The sequence below is a fragment of the Lingula anatina genome, chromosome 7 (genome assembly GCF_051362555.1).
Source record: "Lingula anatina isolate TDL-2025a chromosome 7, LinAna3.0, whole genome shotgun sequence".
Lineage (NCBI taxonomy): Eukaryota > Metazoa > Brachiopoda > Lingulata > Lingulida > Lingulidae > Lingula > Lingula anatina.
The window spans coordinates 15,854,775-15,877,046 of NC_141773.1; the positions used below are offsets into that span (position 1 = coordinate 15,854,775).

General features: G+C 35.5%; 1 protein-coding gene across 1 annotated transcript in view; it reads left to right on the plus strand.

Annotated features, from left to right (window-relative positions):
* Nucleotides 1-22,272, plus strand: part of LOC106174529 (uncharacterized) — a 45,248-nt gene that overhangs the window by 12,923 nt on the left and 10,053 nt on the right. Inside the window, exons 2-8 of the mRNA XM_087017254.1 lie at nucleotides 6,636-6,740; nucleotides 11,065-11,104; nucleotides 19,940-20,019; nucleotides 20,267-20,322; nucleotides 20,789-20,955; nucleotides 21,372-21,490; nucleotides 21,955-22,198. Coding sequence (XP_086873380.1) covers nucleotides 6,636-6,740; nucleotides 11,065-11,104; nucleotides 19,940-20,019; nucleotides 20,267-20,322; nucleotides 20,789-20,955; nucleotides 21,372-21,490; nucleotides 21,955-22,198 — 811 coding nt within the window. The remainder of the gene's footprint in view (nucleotides 1-6,635; nucleotides 6,741-11,064; nucleotides 11,105-19,939; nucleotides 20,020-20,266; nucleotides 20,323-20,788; nucleotides 20,956-21,371; nucleotides 21,491-21,954; nucleotides 22,199-22,272) is intronic.

Below are 22,272 nucleotides of genomic sequence, written 5' to 3' on the forward strand. Positions count from 1 at the left end.
TATATTGAAAATTCCATGGTTAATGATATGACAAAATTTCATTTTGAAATCTTAGAACTGACTGGGCAGTTGCAGCAGCTTTACCCTTTCATTTGTTTTGACTTAAAAAATGATGATATGTAAGTTGAATAAGAGGAGGGAAAAAGAGAAAAACATGTTAAGTCTGAAGCTGCAATAGTCTATGAAAGCCAATAATTTACAATTTGGACAACCAGTGTGGCAGTACCAATGGGGGTAGGGGAACTCAGAGTTACAGCATTTAAACTGTTATGGAGGGCCATCACTCTTCTGTAAATAGCAGTTTTAATCACATATATCATAATACAAGACGAAAATAAATCATGCCTTACAACCCTACGTCTGTGTTGACCTTTTCACAAGAAAATTAATGTTCGTGTGTTTCGGGTGGAGAGGAAGAATGTGCTCCATGAATGAAATGGGGGAAGTTTAACTGCATTGAGATTTATTATCTAATATTGATTCACTTTCTGTTTCAGCTGTGGATAAGCCCTGTTTGAGCTGGTGATAGTAGAACCGATTTGATCTGAAGGAGGGGTTACCTGTAAGTTGTGATCTCTCTCTCTCTCTTTTCTTTGGCAGTTCTTTTGTCAGATTACGCAGTTGAAATATGAGATTACGAATCGATCAAATGGAAGAGCTTGTAAGTGCTTTTGCTTACCCTCAAAAGAAATTGGATTAATTTCATTATTGTCGCACTCTTGGGTGTAGATTTTCCGTGGAATTCTTAACAAATTCTTTTATCCTGTAATTGACAGACTCTCTGTCAATTTACCAAAATTGTCCCAGGCACAAAGTGATGGTAAAACATGCATTATTTAAGTTAAGCTGCACACTGAGGAAGAAAAATGTGTCGTATTTAAGAGAAAAAATGTCCTGTGATGACAAATATATCCTATGATTGATTACACCAAGAAAAATCATCAGCACAGTTGATTTTTAGGAGACATCGGTATATTTTGAACATTTCTTTAATACTAGGTATATGTATACCCAGACATGTATGCATTTTGTTATTAGAAAATACCTGTTGATAGAAATCTAGCTGATGTATCACCAAGTTTCAGTGCAAATTACAATATTTAGTGTTTTAATTTTATTTTATATTTTTTATTTTATTTTGGTTTTTGTTAATTTTTATAAGCTGAAAAAAATTTTTTGTATACAAAAGATTTCCATTAGTTTAGCACAAATTCCTATGAAAATGCCGTGATATACCAAGTCGATATACTGACCAGAGTGTAAAATATACTGGCCTGCCTGGCTGTTAGGAAGCAGTCCCTTTGTTATATGAGTTGTTGTAGAGCTTGCAGGGCATTCTTTATCTCAAGCTGAAATGTAAACCCATCCACCTTTATGAAACATTAATTCACTGGTGTAACTACATGGATGATGTACTGTCTTTACATAAAAAATCATGTTACTTGATTTACCTATCTTGTATACTGTCATGCAGTTTTACATCCAAGTTCATATCAACTCATTTCTGTTACTTAACCCCATGTGGCTCTGGTAATAACAGTGTGCATGTAGCTAATCTGAGAGAAGAGAAGAAAAAAAGGGAAAAATTGTGAACTGGGAAATGAAGATTGCAAAAATTGCAGCCAGTGATCTGAACCCTTAATCATAAACGTGACTGCCTTATTAGAGGCAATCTTGTAGATTTCCTTTGAAAAGTAGATTATATTGTCATTATCATCTATTCAGTTAATTTCTGGAGATCCTAAGCAAGTCATGTGATATCTCATCGATGAGGACAACATCTCATGGATTGAGCCATGGTGATAAAAGAGAGAAAAAAAAGGCTGCACTAATTGACCCCCTAGGAGTAAGTATATATCAGAGATAATGAAAACGGCAAGATATGACTCATCAGCCTGATGAAGTGGAGCTGTTTGATGGGTCTCTTGGCTCATAGAAAGTGAGAAATGGCTGATAAGGCGGAAAAATATGTCTGTACTAGTACTGGGTTTATCTAGATGGTGCCACAGAGATGGCATCTGGCTAGGTTATCCTTTTAGAATGACTGTAATGTAATGTCATCTTTGGAAGTTTCACTGAGATTTCATTGGACTCAGCAGGACATTGAAGGCGTGTGTCTACCTGGCTTATTACCACCTATCTCAGAAGACTGATTAGTATTAATGTGATCAAATATAAAATTGAAAGAAAAGAATCTTAATTGGTAACGAGTTGCCCTATATGGTCCATTAGGACAAGGCCAGTAGTTTGAAACACATTTCTTTTGATATATTGCAGTAAAATTGATGATGTGTGGACACTGAAATAGCACAAAGCTGTTTTCATAATGCTGGCATCACGTTGTGCCTAATATTGAGGCTGGGGTTTTATGGAATTTTACCTGGTAACACCGACTCTCCTGGTATGTTCATTAGCACAAAGTCCCCATTAATCTGCTCACAGCATAAATTAAAATCTGTTTAAAGGCAGGGGTTGGGATACATGTAACCAAATCTATGTCAGGTATGAAGGTGCAATCATGGCCATTGTTAAATTTTGGACACTATTTTTGTAACCTGTGTGTTAGAAATTTTTTTCAGTAGTATTGTCTTTGACCCTCATGGCTTCAAAAATGTTGAAAAACTTGAAAATGTCTCAGAAAGATATGAAGAAGTTCAATCTACTTTGTAGTGATAGTTTTTATCTGTCAGCTGGCACTTTGCTCTAAAGTTGCAAGTCAAAAAAAAAAAAGTCTCAGAAAAAATTAGTGCCATGAAATTGCCTAGTTGATGAAAAAGACACTCCACAGGGACGAGACTAGGAAGTTTACTGAATGGGCCAGCTGATAGGATCTGACGCACTGGCAATCATGAGGGAAATCACCCTTTTAATTTCTCTACAAGGCACGGCCTCCTGAGTGTGGAGAGCAAGGTGAAGGTCACACCACAGACCATGATGCTGGGTAGTGCAATGCTGTTCCATTAAGTTACTCCATTGATAAGCAGGGCACAGAGCTCCCCAGATAAGGCACCGCCAAGTGTAGCACATGTAATTGTTTTAATATTTGATGCGGTACACAATATTAATAATCATACCCAGTATTGATTGGCTAGGGGATGATAGCTGTTGGTGGTGGTGTTGGATTGGAGAGACCAGGGTTTTCACCATTCAGCAGTGCCTAACTCTCCTGGAGTGTGTTTGTCCAGTTATGGATTTTTAGTCCAGTATTTTCTCTGTACAAGGATGAAAGAACTCTAAAAGGTGTGACCAATACGGGACAGATGTGTTATTACGACTGGAATTTTCTGTTCAGGGATTTGAAACCCTCAGAGTAGATGTATGGCAAGGAATGCTTCTTTTGTTATAGTTTGCAAACTGGGAGACAGGAATCAATTGTTAGATCTGTGAAGAAGGAGGGCTGCTCCGTAGTTCCTGACCCTTGGGAGTTTAACAACAGATGTGAACCTAGGTGAAGTCAATATGGTTCTTTTTTACTTAACAGTAGTTAAATGTGAAGTAAATTACCAAAACATTGGTGAACGTATTTTGTCAGATATAGGTGCTTTTTTCTTGTGGCAATTTCAGTGACTTTCTCAAAAACGTTCAAGAAAAATCATTTAAATTTTTTACTGTTGATTTATTAGTATTTATTAGTATTATGGTTATTTTGTGGTCTGAGAATTTTCTTCAGTTGGGTAAGTCTAAATATTTTCCTGTTGATAATAGTGTCATGGGGATATTTCATGCTTTAATAGGCTAATAACTTTACAGGAAGGTATCTCTTTTAATATGATTTCCACTTCAAGAGATAGGAGTCATAACAAAAAAAAAAAATAAGCTTTGTGATTTACATATACTTTAGCAAAGATGAAAAGACAGTCATTATTTTTTTTTTTTTAGCTTGAGAATGTTAAAAAAGGTTTACATGAGCTTTTGACCTAGAAAATTGTGCCCAGAATATATATAATGTAAATAAGGATCACCCAAATTGTCATTGATGTTGCTATCAAGTTTCAATGTAGATCCCAAGATAGAAATGAATTGTAAAGAGATAAAGAATAGATATTATGGTGTGCAGTGGAATAGAATGGGATAAACCATGCATGTACCCAGCGTTGCAGAGTGGATAAGGCATTCATAGCTGTAAGCTCACTGATTGAAAAAGAGTTGTACCAGGCAGGTCATATTAGATAGATATAAAAATTACCCGGAGCATTATTAGTTTACATGTCTGAGAGTGTGAAAATGTTCCCTTATATTTATTATTATTTGGTTATTCCTGGTCTTTGGCAGTGGTGTCTCCCAAAGGTAACTTTCGGATTTTTTCTTGTCATAATTACGGGCAGTGTTGTTATTGTAAGGTTAATCACAGGATCTGTAGTGAAGGGCAGAATAATGTTTCACCTGGAAATACCTGGAATCAGTATAGTGAATAAAATGTGTGAATGGATTTGGCAGGGAGAAAAACTGGTTCAATGTCTTTCATTTTTTATATGACCATATTAGAATTTTTTAGCCTGTTTGGAATCAATTAACTATGCTGGGTTGAGTCCAACATTAACTGGAGTGGATACACTTTATGCATTGGTCAGCAGTCACCTGGTTGTAATTTTCAAGGTGATCAGAATTAACTATGATTCTTGTCGGAGATATTTTGCTGAAATAATTTCAATTTTTTTCTTGCAATGCATTGACTTTCATGCCTTCTAAAGACATTGAAACATATCATTGTGTTTTAGGTCTTGGCATTATTTGCTTATATACAAACTCCTAGTGAAATATGAAGGGGGTGAAAATAGAAACAAAACAGCACTTTGTAACCTCCACTTGATACACTGGCACAGCAATCAGATGGGAGCTGCCTGTATCCCAGTGCCTGTGTCTGGTTTTGGAAGTGAGGATTTCTGTTTGTGGACTGACTATTCAGAGTTTCCCCCCCCCCCTCTTCCCCCAAAAAAGTATAATAATAATAAAAGTAAGAAAGGAAAAAGAGGAATCCAAACTTCTTTGATTGGAATTGTGTAAATTATTTCAAAGGGGGGAGGAGGGGCAGATTGAATTGAATGTGTGACACGCGCTAAATTTTAGCAAGATGAAGTTGTACTGATTTGTACAAGAAAGCAGAGACTTGGGCCTGTGTGCTATCGCTGACTCAGCAGTGTGAAAAATAATATCTCGGTCTTACTGAATGCACCAAACTAGTCAATGAACATACTGCCTGATGAAGCACTCCTATGTTTTTGCTCTTTCCTGTCTTGGGAAAACTGAAAAGTTAAATGAGGGATTGAATTATGACAATCTGTTACTGAAAGTTTTGGTCCGATATTTTCACAGGCTCGTCAATAAAATGTCTTCTCTTTGGTAATAATTGGGAGGAAAAGCTGAAAGAAATGATGTGTCTATGTTATGTGTGTGTGATTTTGTTTGGGTTTGATTACAATAGGGAAGATTCAGTCGGTAATAGATTTCATGGTTGATATCCTGCTGTTTGTAGTGTTGGTTTTGTTAACGAGAATAGTCAGCATTATGTGACCAACTGCAGTATGTAATTACTCAGTAATTTCGAACAACATGAATAAATATTTTTCACCTGAAAATATGGTTATTTAAATATTTAAGAATGTTGATTTAAAAGTTTTGAATTATTATTAAGCTCCATGTCAGACAGCTTACTGTAGTGACTGGCTAAAATTCAATTTTGAAAAAGCTTAATACAAGGAAAAGTTAGGGGTTTGAAAAATTGAAGTAATTACTGTAGTTTTTTCCTGCTAATATGCTTGAAGCAGCATTATTATACAGCCTGCGTGCTGTGTCGGAGAACGCCTGCTCTAAAGAAACCTGTCTTGCATCACAAGGCTGGTATCATTACCTTATTGCGACTTTCGCATGGATGATTTTATTTTTGGGTGCGTAGATCTGCTCTTTGGGTTCAGATTGGCAGGACTTTTACCAGTTTATTTTAAGATATCATTATGTTCTATTATCATGTAATAATGTATGTGATAATATGTTATTATATGGTGTTTATATAAGTGTAGAAAAAAGGTTATCAAATATGGGGATAATTGATTTGATGTCACTGTTTTTGATGTTACAGATATTTTAATTATCCTATTATTTGTAAGTTTTATTTGTTGTACTAAAAATGATTTGGTTATTTCAAATCCAACTTAATGTGTTTTGTAAATGTTGCACAATTATGTAGACTTGATCAGGGAAGAATATCTGACATTTTTATGAAGGCCTGAATGCTTGTTCACTGAATGCTTGTTAATTTATATTATTACATGGTTATCATCTTCAAATACCAAAAGTTAATTAGGACAAATGAACCCATGAAAGTAATTAACTGTCTCATAAAGTGGATAATATAGTATGTAACTTGGTGGTAGCAGTATTATGGAGAGCTGTTAGCCGAGACTGTTTTGACAAACCTTGTTTGCTGTGCTCTTCCTTTAGATATCTCTCTCTCTCTCTCTCTCTCTCTCTCTCTGGAAAACCAACAACCCTGTCGTTTATTTTGCGTAAGTGTATTGACAGTTAATTAATTATATATATAGCAGGATGTTGGTTTCAAATAAGTGATACTACACTGCCTAATTGATTGACTGTCTGTTGGTCTTGTTTTGTTTTCAGTGGCAGGAGTGGCTGTTTAGTTTAAGGAAGACATAGTGAGTGACCCCCCCAAAAGTGACCAGTACAGGACAGAGATACCCAGACCACTCTGGTCACCAGTTGTGATTAAGGGGGCAGAATGGAAGGTATCTATACAATTTTATAAGGTTTTTCTTATTTACAAATATGTCCTTGCAGAAATATCTTTCTCATTGGTATTCAAACACACAAGGGTTGTTACCTACACCATACTGCCTTATTGCAGTCTTAGAGTTGCCTTTACATGTAAATGATTGCATAGGTTGTTTTGCAAAAGAATTTCAAATTGTTACGGTAAAGTTAATTGTAATTGTACTTTTTTCTGTCTTATTGTACACACATGCACACACTTTTTATACAACATTTTACATACAAGACTGTTTTACCATGACAAAACAAGATAATGTGGCTCATCTCCTTTCTTAATATTCTTAGGTTGGGGTACTTTGGACTATTTGGAAACTTGTTATTGAACTTGTGGCCAATGTTATCTTTTTTTTATGATAAGGTGAGATGGAAATCCCCTTGGGGCCAGATTAATGGATTTCTAAAACATTGTTACTGTTTTGATTTCATGGAGACTAAAAAAAGATAGAGATTCTTGAAGCTCGTAATTGTCACAGATAAAGATATTGATTTCAACATTATGAAAGGAGATGAGACCTCAGTATCATACACAACAAGTCTCAGCTTTGCAGATTTCTTGTTTTGACAGTTTGTTATGGGAAAAATTCAAAAGAAAAGATTTGTGCACAGACCATGTTCTATCTGATATTGAATAAGGCTCTTCTTGTGGCCACCTGGTGTCAGAAATATTCTTGTCTGCCCCATATTGGGACCACCAGGGGTCAATAAAAAAAGAAAAAAGCTGTCTGGTTTTATTTCACTTAAGGGAATACAAGGTAGCCAGTGATATGTGTCACAAAGTTGATGGGCTGAGACTTGTTGATGAAAGCATCGATTTCTATGAATTCAGGTACACATGCACACACATTATCGTTCACATATACAGGCATCATGGTCACCTGAACAACGACTGGCTACATTCTGATATATGTCCCAATTTTATTCCTGATAAAACACTATTTGTGTAGTTATAAAATTAGCTTTACGATAAGTGGGAGCATTTGAGACTCCAATTCCCTTTAAGTTGCTGTTGAGCAATTTTCAAAATTTTGCACATTTCTTATTATTTGTTTGTTATCATTTGATCTTACTTTTTCTGTCCTTGAAAATTATATTTCTAATAATAAAGAATTTAACTCAAAGTAAATAAAACCTAAATGATACAACATTTCAGAATCAGCAAGAATACAACTGAATCAAAATTGTATGGCTTTCAGGTAAATTAACTCAAGCCATCTACTTTTTTTATACCTGACAGTCTTCAGAAGTTAGCTTTTTTTCATCTTTATCCAAAGAAAAATGGTTGAATTGCTTTAACAGTAAGATGGCTTCTGTTATTCTCATCGACAAAATTGAACTGAATGTCAAAAGGAAATGGAAAACTAACTCTGTTGTTAATATTCTCTCTCTCTCTCGGCTGGATGTTGCTTTCTAAGCAATGGATTAAGATAAACCTACAGATGAGATTCTTTTAGGATGTGATGGATAGTTAGTAGCTAGAGTGTCTAGGGAACAGTTTTGGTATATCAAATAAGATAAAGGAATAATGTGATTGCATTCAGCCATCATGTCAAATGGGCTTAGATTTGTTTGAGAGCTCTCATTGAGCTTTACCAACTGTTTGAAGGGTATAATGGGCCTAACATCTTATATTTAAAATGAATATGTGTTTAAAAGTAAATTTTGGGAGATGAAACATCCATGGAACTCTAGCTTCAATCGGCAAAAAAACTGCTACAAAAAAAAAAAAAAAAAAAATGGATTCAATAAATATGCATTAATAATGCATGGCTGATTAGTTCCTGCAAACTAATGCAATGCAAAAGTGGTGATTACCCATATCAATCAGCAAATTATACATAGACTGCCTTGAAGGCAAATCATTATTCCTTGATGAAGATCTCATTTGTTAGAGTGTATACATTTGTATTTAAACAATCCCAATTCTACAGGCATTCTGTTCGTTATCAATCTGTGAGACATATTTATTGCAGACTAGGCTTAAAACAGATAGATGTGGGTTGGAGGAAGGAATTGAAGATGAGGCGAGGGTGAAGCATGCCATTATTCATATTGTGTAACTTTTCCACCACAATTTTAAGCAGCACAAAGCCACATTAGGGGTACTTGTCCCTGTCGGTGGCTGTTTGCTGCCCTCCCAGTGCTCATCATGTGAAAATTGAACCGTGTTTAAGCTGCTTTTGGTTCACTGGGACTGTATAATAATGTAAAAGAGATGGATGTAATGTACAACATCAGTGGCCCTGTAGTGGCATTATATGAGGTGCTTATGATCCAGAGGGCAGATGAATGTTCAGGAGACAATTTAGTAAAAGGCTTTTTTTTTTTCGTATTGGCATTTTTATGTGGTGATTATTACATAAATTATTTTGGTGGGTAATATTCTAGTGTCAGTTATGAAAACATTTTGAAATTGTTTAGAGGAAACGTCACATGTTGTTCTTTAAGACCAAAAAAAAAAAAAAAAAAAAAAAAGGAAGAAAAAAAAAGACCAAAAAAAAAAAGGAAGAAAAAAAAATCCGTTGGTATGCAGGTCACTGTGAACCCTCCTGGACCAAAGGGTCTGCTGCACACAGTAGTCACTTAAGAATGTTTCCCCTCAGATGTGTACACTCCTGGGTATTTTCTGGGGTGCTAATGTACAGTGGCCATGTGAAGGCACTAATAGGGCGTAAATGGAACTGCAAATACTTGAATGGCGTCCATGGCAGTAATTGTTAACATTTTTTTTTTTGCAAAGTTTCCCTGCTTGCAAATTCTTCTGCTCTCCTACCCCCCCCCCCCCCTTCAAGTGCTTGCTGCAGTATATTCCCTTGAATTAATTCTAGTCACAACCTCCTGAAAATTGTTTTAGATTACGTAGCCTCTTAGAAGTGGATTGGTATCCCCACCGCAAGTGTAATTTACTGGTAAAGGTCAATATTTAAAGCCCTTTGATTATAAGATAGAAGTCTGGGGGAAAAAAAGGAAATCATTTTATTGATGAAGAGGAATGAGAAAGATGTGGATGGAATAACGGCATTCCTTGCAAAATCTTGAGATGTTTTCTCCATCGATAGATCATGCATACTTAAAAACAACTCAATGAGATAATCAAACAAAAGAGCCATACAGTTCAGCTGGTTTCATTATTTTTTGCCTTATCACCAATAAAACCCTTCATGAAATACATCTAAATAATGAGAGACAAGATTTTGGATCAATGCAAAGGAGAGAAATAGGTTTGTGAAGGAAGGGAGTGGGCTGACAATTAGATAAAAGATAATAAAAAGAAAATCAGTTTCCTAATTTGATGACAGCGCATGTCAGCAAGAAGAGAAATGCCAGTTGATAGCAGGCTAGAATTACTGGTTTCAGGGATAAAATTAAGTTACAGATGCACAGGATGGAGTGGGCAAATGTATCCCCAATTTCTTTATTAGATGATGGTTCTCTGTTGAGGAGACGTGCTGCTTTTTTTTTTTTTCCTGGTAAATGTCACCAAAAGTTATCTCAGTTAGACAGCATTATCCAGTCAAGAGAGAGGGAAGCTACATTTGAATATAAATAATTCAATCTGTAATCAATCATTTCCTATTTTACAGTTGAATGTATCAACGTTTCAATTGTTCATTACCCTCATATTCGACCCAACCTACTCCATGTTGTCCATAAATAGTTTGGTTTTTATTAATTGATAATGCTGATTGTAATTTAAACATGTTGCATCCATTACATTCTCCGTTTCTTTGTAATTTTTTTTTAAAGGATGAATCAGGCATGTATGTGATTATTTTTTCCTTCATGAAACTTGTATTTGAAATAAGTGCACAATAATGTTTTGAAAGCAATACATCAAAAATATTATATATCAGACTACCTTGAAAACTATGTCATCTGGTCAGGTGACCTGAAGCCTCCCCACACAACATACAATATGGCAAGCCAGACTAACACATCAATATGGTCACCTAAAAGTCCTTCAGGATGTATCTGGGGAATCCTGACAGCAAAAATTAATTGTTGTTTCGTTTTGTGTACTGTTTGTGGCCATTTCATATAATACAAAACAGTGGTCCTTTTGATGGATTAGACTGGCCTGCTGAGACATTAACACAACAAAATATGACACACTGATGTGTGTACTACATTAATTTGTACGTAATCTCTGCATACATACAGAAAAAATGTTTCTCTTTCTCTGTTTACTTTTTATATGCATTTTGTGCCCCAAAAGTAAACAATAAAAATATCTTGTTGCTATGACAACAGGGCTGATTGTCTTTGCTTGATTTTCCCTCCCAGATCAGGTTACCATGGTTACGTCAAGCTCGTTTATCTACAGGTTTTTACCGTTGTCTTGTTATAATAAGTGTCCATAAGATGCTCTATTGAAACAAAGGAGACACAGTTTTATTAACCTTTCTCTTTATTAACCTTCTTTGATCTCTGATATTTTTCTCCTTATTTGGTTTTTGTTCAGTGCTTTTTTTAATTTTGGCAACTAATCAGTATTAGATTTTGCATCTTGCTTTTGTTTTTAGTGCGGATGCATCCTGGGGGAGATCAAAGGAAGTTTTAACATGCTACACTAGTTTTCCAGTCATGTATGAAAAATTTGCGAAGCCTGTGTAGTACTGCTGCAAGAATGTAAATTTGATTAAGACATTTTCTTATTCATGGATAAGAAAAAACAGTACTCCTATTTAAATTGCTACGGTATATAGGCTTCCACTGCATCTCCCTCAGACGTATCTTTGCATGGAATGGCTTGAATATTGCATCACAGTTGCTTCCTTTCATTGAACTGTCTCACGTGCTCTGATTGGTTGGTTTCAGTATGGGTGACTGCTTCAAGACCAAACAGAATACATCTCTCATAATCAGAGCTTGTGAGAAGTTCCCATAGTATATATATTATACTATTTACTTCCTTATTTCACTCAATTTTCCCCCCAGTTCTGGACCTGGCATGTCTGGGTATCACTTCTTAGATCTAGAGCCTAGGTAGGATATTTGAGATTTGCCAGGGTCTGATAAGAAATGTACATAGATATCCCTGCCTGTTGCCATGGAGTTCGATAAAGTTTTAATATTCATAAAAATCTTTTTTGTGATTCAAGATTAACTTTTGTGTATGTAGTAATGCATTTTGTATAAAATTCTTTAAGATAGTCATCATTGACTTGGTTTTAAATATGGATGATCATGAACAAAAAAAGAAAAGAATAGAAAAAAAAAACCTTTGTAGCATCAAGGGAATAAAAGGCAGCTAATATCTATGTTCAACATGACTTCCACAAAAGAAAAGAAAATATTATTTTTGTATTTGTATAATGTGGGCCAAAATTGCACATGTAGTCTGCCACCTTTGGGTTAACCCTTTGAGCACTGAATGCACTGGAGTTTGGGATGTTAGCCAGTATACTAGCTGATTGTGACTGACAGTGGGCTCTTTAGGGTTGAAAAATTTTTTGAAAAAAAAAAAAAAAAAAAAAAAAAAACTTATGTACAAAGCATTCTCAAACATATTCAGTCATACTTGAAAAAAATCTGTTAAGTTTCTTTCTTGTAAAAGTTTTTTTTAATGAAAATTATTATGGATTGTTATTCACATTTTTTCGTCAAACCAAAATTTTTTTAAATTACAAATCTGAAACATGAAAAAATATTGAAAATGAAGTCTTTGAAAAACACTGTGCCTTTTTGGAGCCCATTGCTCAGACATTATTAGAATGCTCTGATTCCATATTGCTTGTTCATAATTTTACTATTATGGGATGTTGCTATGCTCACTGGGAATGATTGGCCTAGTTTTTTGAGTGGCTGTGTAGAGACCACCACTGGTGATGATGTTCACGTCACTAGTGGCAATGTGCATCACGCTGAAAACGATGTGCATTTCACCAGTGATCAGAACCATCTTCTTTGAGTTCTGTGATTGAATTTTATTTGTTGCACTTGTAAGCAGCACACAAACAGTCACTGTTATGATTATATTCATTATTTTTGATTATAATTACCAATATATTATTATTCTCTCACAAGGGGGAGCTTGCTGTACTGAGAAACCCCCCTGATCTATGATCTGTGTGCTGTCTTGTAGAGAAAATAATGTACTTAAATAGCTGTATGTCTGTATCATTATTATATCATTGCAATTATTATTATTATTATTATTATCATCATAACCATTTTTGTCTGTACTGATTTTGAGTTCCATGTTATAACGATAAAGCAACTATTATACCAGCTATTTTTTTACAAGTTAAAACACAGGTTGCAATGCCACAGATCATTACTTTTGTATAATGTATTTATCTAGTGGCTATGATGTAGTAGGTAATACTGTTGATTATATATGTGGCATATATAGTAAAAGTATTTTACAGCTGCACTTTAGTTTCCTTGGTCAAACAAACAGGTTTACCAGCCCAGAGTCAGGGTTACGTACATTCATGTAGTCTAATCAGTGTGACTTTTTTGCCTTTTGAGGTTTATGAGTGGCACATATATCTGTAGTTAAAAAAAAACAGAACAAAACTTAGATCAAAAACTTGGTTGTCTGAAGCTTTTGTTCCCATGTGTTTGTTATTGCTACTAAGGGTTCTTCTCTTTTTTTTTTTTCATCTTCTTTGTTTTTTTTTTTTTTATTATTCAACAGCTATAGTGACACAGTGGTGAGATGGTCACTGATAGCCTAATACCACTGCTGGCTGCTCTGCTGGAGCAAGTCTATGCTCAGTTCATGCTTGCAACCAGTTCAAATTAAACTACTTCCAAAATTCATGCAGAGTTCCCCAGGAACACATTGTAAGTTGTGCGAGCACATTTATTTACAGGCCCCAACTGAAAATTACATATTTCATTAATGAGTAGCTCAAGCAATTAAATCTGTTATATTTAAAAAAAATGAGTATGACTATATGTAGACCTTTTTAAAAGATCAAACAATGAACAAGCAGACTTTATGATAAGTTTGATTTAAAAAAATTGTTTTTCTGGGGAACTCTGAATGCAAAACCTGCAGCCCCACCATTCTTAATCACCCATCAACACATATGGTGCTGATACTGCTTTTCAACTAACCCTGCCTTGGAGAAATTGTTTCAAATTTCTTATTTTGTCCTCATTATTATGACAAGAGCACCCTTTGTATATGAAGTAGCACCTTCTATTCTGTGCTGTGCAAGCTTGTTTCCTGGGATGTCTCTGCTGTGCATGTGTGGCAATAGTTTTGAGAACGGCGCCGGATTAAGGGACAGTTCACATGGAATGTCTATTTTCTAAAAATCTATTTTCTATTTGCGGTATCTTGTGATCATGGTCTGTGCCCTGAATGTCCCGCGGCGTAATTACTGGCAGCGCGAGCCAGTTACTTCCGTGATCACAAGATACCGCAAATAGAAAATAGATTTTTTAGAAAATAGACTTTCCATGTGAACGGTCCCTAACCTAGTGGGTACTGGTAGCATATGTTAGATATGGGGTACCTGTTAAAGGGTACTAGTTGAGGACCTATAATGCATAATAGAGAGGGCTGTATTGAAATATGTTTAAGTTGTATGGTGCAAAGGTCAGGCCTTCCCAACTACCAGACTCGGCACCTACGGGTCCAGAATAAACCGGTATATCTGACCACACTACCCGTTTTCAAGGTGTGTGTCAGATCGCATAAAAGAGTATCATACCCTATCACAAATTCTATAAGCCTACCTGTCATCCGGGTATCGCGCCTCGTTTTCGTCAAGTAGGAGTCGCATGAATACAACAGACGACCCCCTCAATCAGGGGGTGGAAACGTGCTACTTATATGATTAAGACGAGCCTAGCCGTCAGTACCGGTTATTGTTTTGTGACCTTGAGGAGCAATTAGGTTTGGTCGTTGCGGCATGCATCAACAGTAGTTGAACTACCACACCTGGGTCTTTTGTTTTTGCCAACTGTTCACTCGTCATCGAGGCGCTTGTTCAAGACTACAGGCTGACATCTACTAGTACTACCAGTGGCTTCATTAGTAACGTTCCCACAATACTTAAGATTTCTGTCCGTGCGTACAAACCCTGAAAAAGGACAGCCTCGCTGACGAGAACAATGGACGTTTCTCACCCCTCTCTAGGATTACCCCTGCCCTCAATCTCGTCCATCCCGGTAGTCACGAAAATATTTAACCCCCGACAGAATATGCTTCTGCTATCAAAATTAGGTCTACTTTTCTAAATCAATAAATAAGTTTGCAAGTTCTTATTTACAAAACATCAATGGCTATGTCCGAACCTAAATTTTATGTTAAAAATTGCGGTACTGTCAGATTTTAACATAAACAGAGAAAATTGCAGCAGCGCATGAATCTAGATGAGATGCACTACTTTCCAACCCCGCTTAGGATCATTGCTATCACATCACGCACCAGGCAAAATTGGTGTGGTGGCTGATACTCTGTAATGCGATCTGACACACACCTTGAAAACGGGTAGTGTGTTCTGATAAACCGGTTTATACTGGACCCGTAGGTGCCGAGTCTGGTAGTTGGGAAGGCCTGAAAGGTGCTTTGGCATATGTTATAAGTGGCCCCTCCTTATGCTACTTGTACCTCTACCAGGTAAATATGGCTCTGAGTAAGAGAGAGACTATGAGGTTTTAGTATATAATGTAAGGGTGTAGATCATGGAGGACTGACTGACAGCCTATCCCCTGCCTGGTTAGTTGTGTGGCTTTCTTGTTGTTAACTTAACCCCTCCCCCCCTTTTTTTTTCACCCTTCTTCCCATTTCCTCTCTTATTGATAACCAATAAGTTGGAATGCTGTTTTCGAGCTTGCTCTAAGATTTTGAATGAAAATGGTTTTACTGACTTAAATGTGGAGAAAATGGTAAGAAGTAGAAACAATTCAAAACACATTTGGTTCCATAATTTTCATTCAACATTTTAGACTGGGAAGAAAGGTAGACTACCAGAACAGTGCACATCTCATAGCAGAAGCCAGTGTTTAGTTACAAATGTTTTCATTTTAATTACAAAGGGCGTCAAATGTTGATATGATTTCAGTGAATTTCACAGAAAAGGAAAACATTAAAATTTAAACTATTCATTGATAAATTTCTTTGGGGATGAACATTTGTGTATTTGGCCGGGGGTTCTGTGAAAAATTCAAGTCTGCTTTTGCAGTCAAGAGTGCACTGTACCCGTGGGCCTCTTGTTGTCAAATAAGCTTACAGGAAACTGTGGACATTCCATGTTTAACAGAATACTTGGCATATAGAATCTCTTGCTCTTTGTTTTAAAAATTCTGAAGACTTAACTTTTTTTGCCTTATAATGATTTTTCTCTAGGATAAAAAAGAATTGCAAATCACATCTCTTTCCACTTCTTCCAATTTTTAGTATTATCTTAAAGTTTTGTTGACATCACATTTGATATTAAGATATACTTTTGCCTTCATTGCTGTTATTTTGTCGTGTAGTAAACATGCTACAAGAAGGTATTCTGATAAACATGTCCCTTTGATTTGACCTTATAAACAATAAGGATGAATGTAACACTCAATTAACACTGGGAATACGGATACAGATGTTTTCTTTAATTTCCACTCTCTTTCTTTCTTTCTGTCTGTCTGAATCTGTGGAAAGTAAACCAATGAACCCTAACATGATTAGTCAAATTTGCAGACCCCTTACTCTACTCAGACTTGCAAGTGACACTTCTTATTGAACATCAAGCATTAACATTTGAATTGTGCATATAAATCTATTGATATGATTTATTTTTCCCCTAGGCCTTTTCTTTTCCATTTATCAAAACATTGTATGTATTGTATTGTTTTTAATGTGATTACCATTGGTGAAAGTTTGGATGTTTTACTGCTAATTTTGTTAAATTATTGCACATTGTTTTGCTAGAAGTTTGAAAATGTGTAGTGTGTACTTGAAATACAACTTTGGCTATTAATTCAGTTTGTTGTATCATAGTAGATTGCAGTTCAATTTTTAACTGGTAGATAAAGTTTGATCAACTTATAATTTTGGGTATTTTATAGAAAGCAACAAGACACAGCTGCTTGGAAGTGAATAATTAGACACATAGTTTCTCAGAAAAGATGTAACATTGAATACAGTAAACCTTTCGCCTTAGAACTATCTATTTTGTAGGAATATCAGCACTTGCTGTAGGAACCATGGTATTGCTTTCATTTTTGTGTTTGAAAATCTGCTTTGTGATAAGTTGAACTAACTAGATGATTTTTTTTGTGGGATTGGTAGAGAGAGAAGGGAAATGTTACAGATTTTTTTGAATGCTCTGTAGAAACTAACCCCTAACTTGGGAGTTAATTCTAATTTTTGTGAGCACCACCTTGCAACTAGCATATCACTTAATGAGCAAATTTCTTCCTTTTCTCCATTTTTGTGAATCTCCAAATGTGCTTTGAAATGTGTTTGTTCTTTAACATTGTGAATTTGTTCTTTAGTAAATTCAGCTTTTTTTATTACATCAAAGAAAAGATCACTTCCACCAATTGATGAGCTTAAGTAAAAAAAAGCAGATGCTATAAAAATATACATATTCTGACTTGTGTTGTATGAGTTAGCTTGTTACATAACATGTTTAAAAAAACTGTTTCAGTGATAGTATTATTTTATAGGAACAATTTATGCTGTTGGTATAAATAGAAATATGATGAGCATTTTATTTTTTCAATTATATTGAATTGCTGAGTTTTGTGTGTTGATGGCTGTCTGAGTAGAAATCATAATACAAATTTGTAGGTGTTGCTATTTTAGCGCAGTGCGGGTTCCATGTGTGTGGTTGCGTTTGTTGTACCATATCTCTGCATCAGGTGTGAAGTGAAACAAAAACAAATATCCTTATTGTCAGAAAGGGGGGGAATTGTCTTTTTCCACATTGATGATTGAGTCCTCATTCATCAGGAAACAAGATACTATTGATTTATGATATTTAGGGGAAATTAGGAAAGAAATGAACTGTTTTATGGCACATTTCTGGCAAGGTGGATGTAGGGTGAGGCCTTGGCGCTATGACACACTTGCTCGTAACTAGAGTGTGTCTGTAGCATCAAGTGTCTTTGCCCAGTCTATTGTAATTATTTGGTAGTTGGGAACTATAACACTTGCTTGTGTCTGGATAATGAAAAACAATCATGATAATCTTGCCATTGTTCCAGCAGTGTGGATGTAGCTCATATTATTGCATGTTAGTTCTCCCAGTGTGAAAGGTGCTTCTAGAACATCTCCTCAGCCCTCATAAAAGAATTTGCTCGAAAAAGTGATTTGCAAGCTTGGCATGCCCAGTTCAGATACAATCTACAGCAGAGTAATGAAGAGATGTAAGAAGCACTTTATCCCCTTTGCATGCTTTGGTTGATGATACTAATTTCTGCTGGTGGGAATTGTTATCACTAATTCCATTCTTTCAGATCAAGACTGTAAGTGACTTGAGAATTAGATATAATGTAACACAATGAATGGGCTAATTTTTTTTTTTTTCCATCGTATCCCTATGTACCGGCACTGTATTCTAGATCTAGCCTGCTAAAAATAGTGGCTGGAAAGTATAGCAGACTCATGACTGAAAAGCTTGCTAACTCACAAGTATCATGCTGTGCTGTTTGGATATTTCATTTTCTTTTAAAGTGATATACAGACACATGTGTCTGTATGTCTTATTGTTACCCGTTTGTCTATTTAACATGATTTTCTGTGCCAGTCACTTTGTTGCAAATATATTTTGCTGTTGATTTGCACCTCACATTTTTGAATTTTTTCAGTGGTTGTCTGTAAATCTTTCAGCTTAGCTGGTCATTTTTTTTATCTCACAAAGTGTGTTTGAATTTTAACATTGTATATTATTTGTAGGATAATCAGAACCTAATTTTTTAGTATTATATTTTTATTTAAATTTTTTTCAATGGTGAAGGTTTAAATAAATTTGATGTTGCATTCCTCGTTGCACATGTAAATAATATCATATTACTCCCATGTGTATATACATATCTTTAGTGGTTGTTTTGAAATTCCATTTGGATTAAAAAATGCCCCCATCACTTAATATCAAACATTCATTTTGTCTTCTTCAAGATGTAATTTAGCCAGTTTAATATTGAATAGACCAATGGTTCTGTAAGAAATTGTGTTTAATCTAGCATTAAAGCATTAAGAGTTCCACACACACAGTATTTTGTGCTTCATTAAAAGCTAGCCATTTTCTCTCAACAGCGTAAAACTTAATTTGAATCCGTGGGATCGGCGGACCTGGTAAAACTGAGACACTTTTCTTGACTTGCTAGCTTTGTGCTGCACGCATTTGCTATGGTGTTTATATTATTATGTTTTTCATCCTTATATGGTATTACAGACTTGATTATCCATATATGGTGATCACTGTTCCCTCTATCATAACACTCTATTTGTACACATATATATATAGTCCCAACTTGATAGATATTGCCTTTCCCTTGTTACAAACTTGTATGTACAGTAAGCAGATTAGAATATTTTCCGCTCTATCTATGGCGGGCTTAGTGTTGGTATGTGGTCTCTTTCCACTAATCTTAGTGCCAAACCAACCTATATACTACTATACCATATGATTGAATGCTTCCTTCCTAACTGGATATGGCAATGTTTGTGAAATTTAGTCTTTCTTTCTTTGTTGTGGATAATTTTGTTTTGATTTTTCCTAATTATTTCTTTGTTAGAATTGTTGATTTGTTATTAACCAGTTCTGATAGACCATTGTATGAGTATGTGTCTCATTCTGATTGTAATTAGTTGATCATTATTTTTTATATAAATATAGTATTCCTATTTGTGGAACATTGATTGTGTAGTTGTTGTGCACTAATTGACAGGAAAAAATAGCTGAAAGTGATCTGTGTTTATTTATTTTTTCGTTGTTTGGAATATGACATGCTGTTTATCCCCATCTGAAGCAGACTCAGGGAAATTTTTTCATTAAAAATGTGAAGAATGTGATGAAATGCTAGTTGCAGAAGTTTGCTTCTGTATGTGTGCTTGACACTGGACCTATAAGTGGTCACTTGACAATTAGACTATCAATTTGACCAATAGAATAGCAGCTTGGCATTGGTTGTCTGGGTGATGGTTGCCTAGTAATAAAATCAACAGGGGGCAAATTATACCTGTTATTTTATATGTTATTTATAGGTGGCAGCAGCAGCCAAGAGGTTCCTCCACATCTGGATACCGGTGTTATAGACTTAAAGGGGATTGAACTCCCACCTCAGGTAAAATGTGAAGTTTATGTTATCATGCTACCTATGTGTGAACCAGGTTTGCCATAAATTGTTGATTTGAAAGCTTGTATGATAACTGTTCAAATCACAACTACCTCTTTTGGAATAATTATTTACAAGGTATAAAATGCAGGTTTTTTTGTGGTAAATGTGTCTATTTCTATTGCATACTAGTATACAGTGCCCACTTTGCATTGGTGAAGACTTATATCAAACATTGAATATCTGTATATTTCAGCCCACAAAAGACACTGGGAACAGCCATGCTGGACCAGCCATAGAGGAGCCAGCAAGGTGGGTAATAATTTTGTATGAGGGTGACTCAAGTTACCTGAATAACTGTTACTTTCATTGTGATAAAAACCCCACAATGCAAACAATGCACAATACGCCCACTTTTCTTCAAGAACTCTTTTTGGGTGCAAAAGTGTCATGATGTTATTGTCCAAATTGCAGTAAACATCTGCTTTGTAGCTTGCTAGAGTACACATTTTGTCCATGATAGAGAAATGTCTAATGCATTATAAGTTGTCAAGACAAAGTAAAAAAATATTCTTTGGATAAGAAAATAGTTTTACTGAATCATAGACAGCTTTCTGTTAAGAACAAGTCTAGATAAGATAAGACAAACTGAGCAGGATTTTTTTTTAAAGTGCATACTAGTAGATGAATTAACAAGGGATCTAAGCAATGAGTATTTTATCAGTGTTCTCTGGATAAATAAAAAAGTAGATATTAATTATTTCCTCTGCTTTTACAGTGATAAAGGCGCCAACTCTAAGCCCGTGGACTCTGGGAAGGTGGTATTTTCTTTTACCAAGAAGAATTCTCCACTACGAGGGGTCTCTGCAGTGTTTGCCAAAGATTCAGCTGAAGATGAAAAGAAAGACGAGGAGGAAAGCTTACCCAATCTGCAGGAGAATAAAGGTCTGATCATTTAATTATTCATTTTGTGTTCTTTTAATGAAAAAAAAGGTTTGTCTATTTGATATGTAATTTGACATTTTTATACTATCCTTGTGGTTGTAAACTGCAATCTCCAGAACAAAGGTAAGTGCATGTCTTGTAGCCCAATTTATGTGCCACATGTTATGTAAGCACCTGTATATGTTTGTGTGGCCTCTGATACTGTAGCAATACATATTTCTTTTGTAAATCAGTGTTAGGAAGTTCAACCAGCATCTTGCTCAGCCTGTGGGAATCTTACTAATTAGGTTGACAGTGTCAAATCTGTGCAGCTTAACAAATTCTTTATGCTTGAGACTTAGTTTAATGAAATGCCCTCAGTGAGTTTTGTTCAGCACACTTTGAAATGTTTTAGTGTTGATGCCCTTCTGTCACAGGTGTTCCAAATGGCCCACAGGAAAACATGGAGGAAGAGAAAGGACCAGACTTGGACAGTGCCAAACTGACAGAAACAGGGTCTAAACCTGCAGCCAAACTACTGGAGTCATTTGTCAAGGTAAATGTTATTAGGAGGAGATGATGATGATGATGATGATGATGATGATGATGATGATGATGATGATGATGATGATGATGATGATGATGATGATGATGATGATGATGATGATGATGATGATGATGATGTTGTTGTTGTTGTTGTTGTTGTTGTATTATTTTTGAAGTTGGATTGAGGTATCTTGCTTAGCTCTTGTCTTTTTACTGAGATTTACAACATGATCAATTTTGATTTTTTAAAAAGTGTATTGAGTACTGGGATGCTTGAACAGGAATGGCTAGGTGACAAAAACTTATTTGGAAAAATATTTTTACTTTTAAGACATCATTACAAAATAAGACAACTAATTTGAACATCTTTGGGCATGTAACATGGTGTGTAAAAATCTTCTTGTTGTGATATTTGCATATTTTTAGTATCATTTAATTGATGAATAATGTACTTTTGATGTAATTTGTTAAAAGGTGATTGGCCTTGATGATGTCACAGAATTGGAGTGGCCCAGTGAAATGGTGCAATATACCACAACAGAGCCAAAGCTCATGTTCTCCTGCAATCCACTGTACTTTGACTTCCGTCTGCTGGGAGCCAAGAACAAGGTGAAGGATGCAAACAAGCCTGAAGATGGCAGCACTAATTCAGCAGGAGGTGATGGCCCAAAGGTGGCAGCACTTGACAGTGATCTGAAATTAGATGTTTCAGCAACAAGTAAGGAGATAATCAAGGTTAAAGAAAAGTTGTTAAAAGTTAAACAAAATAGGACAAGAGTATGATATTTATAC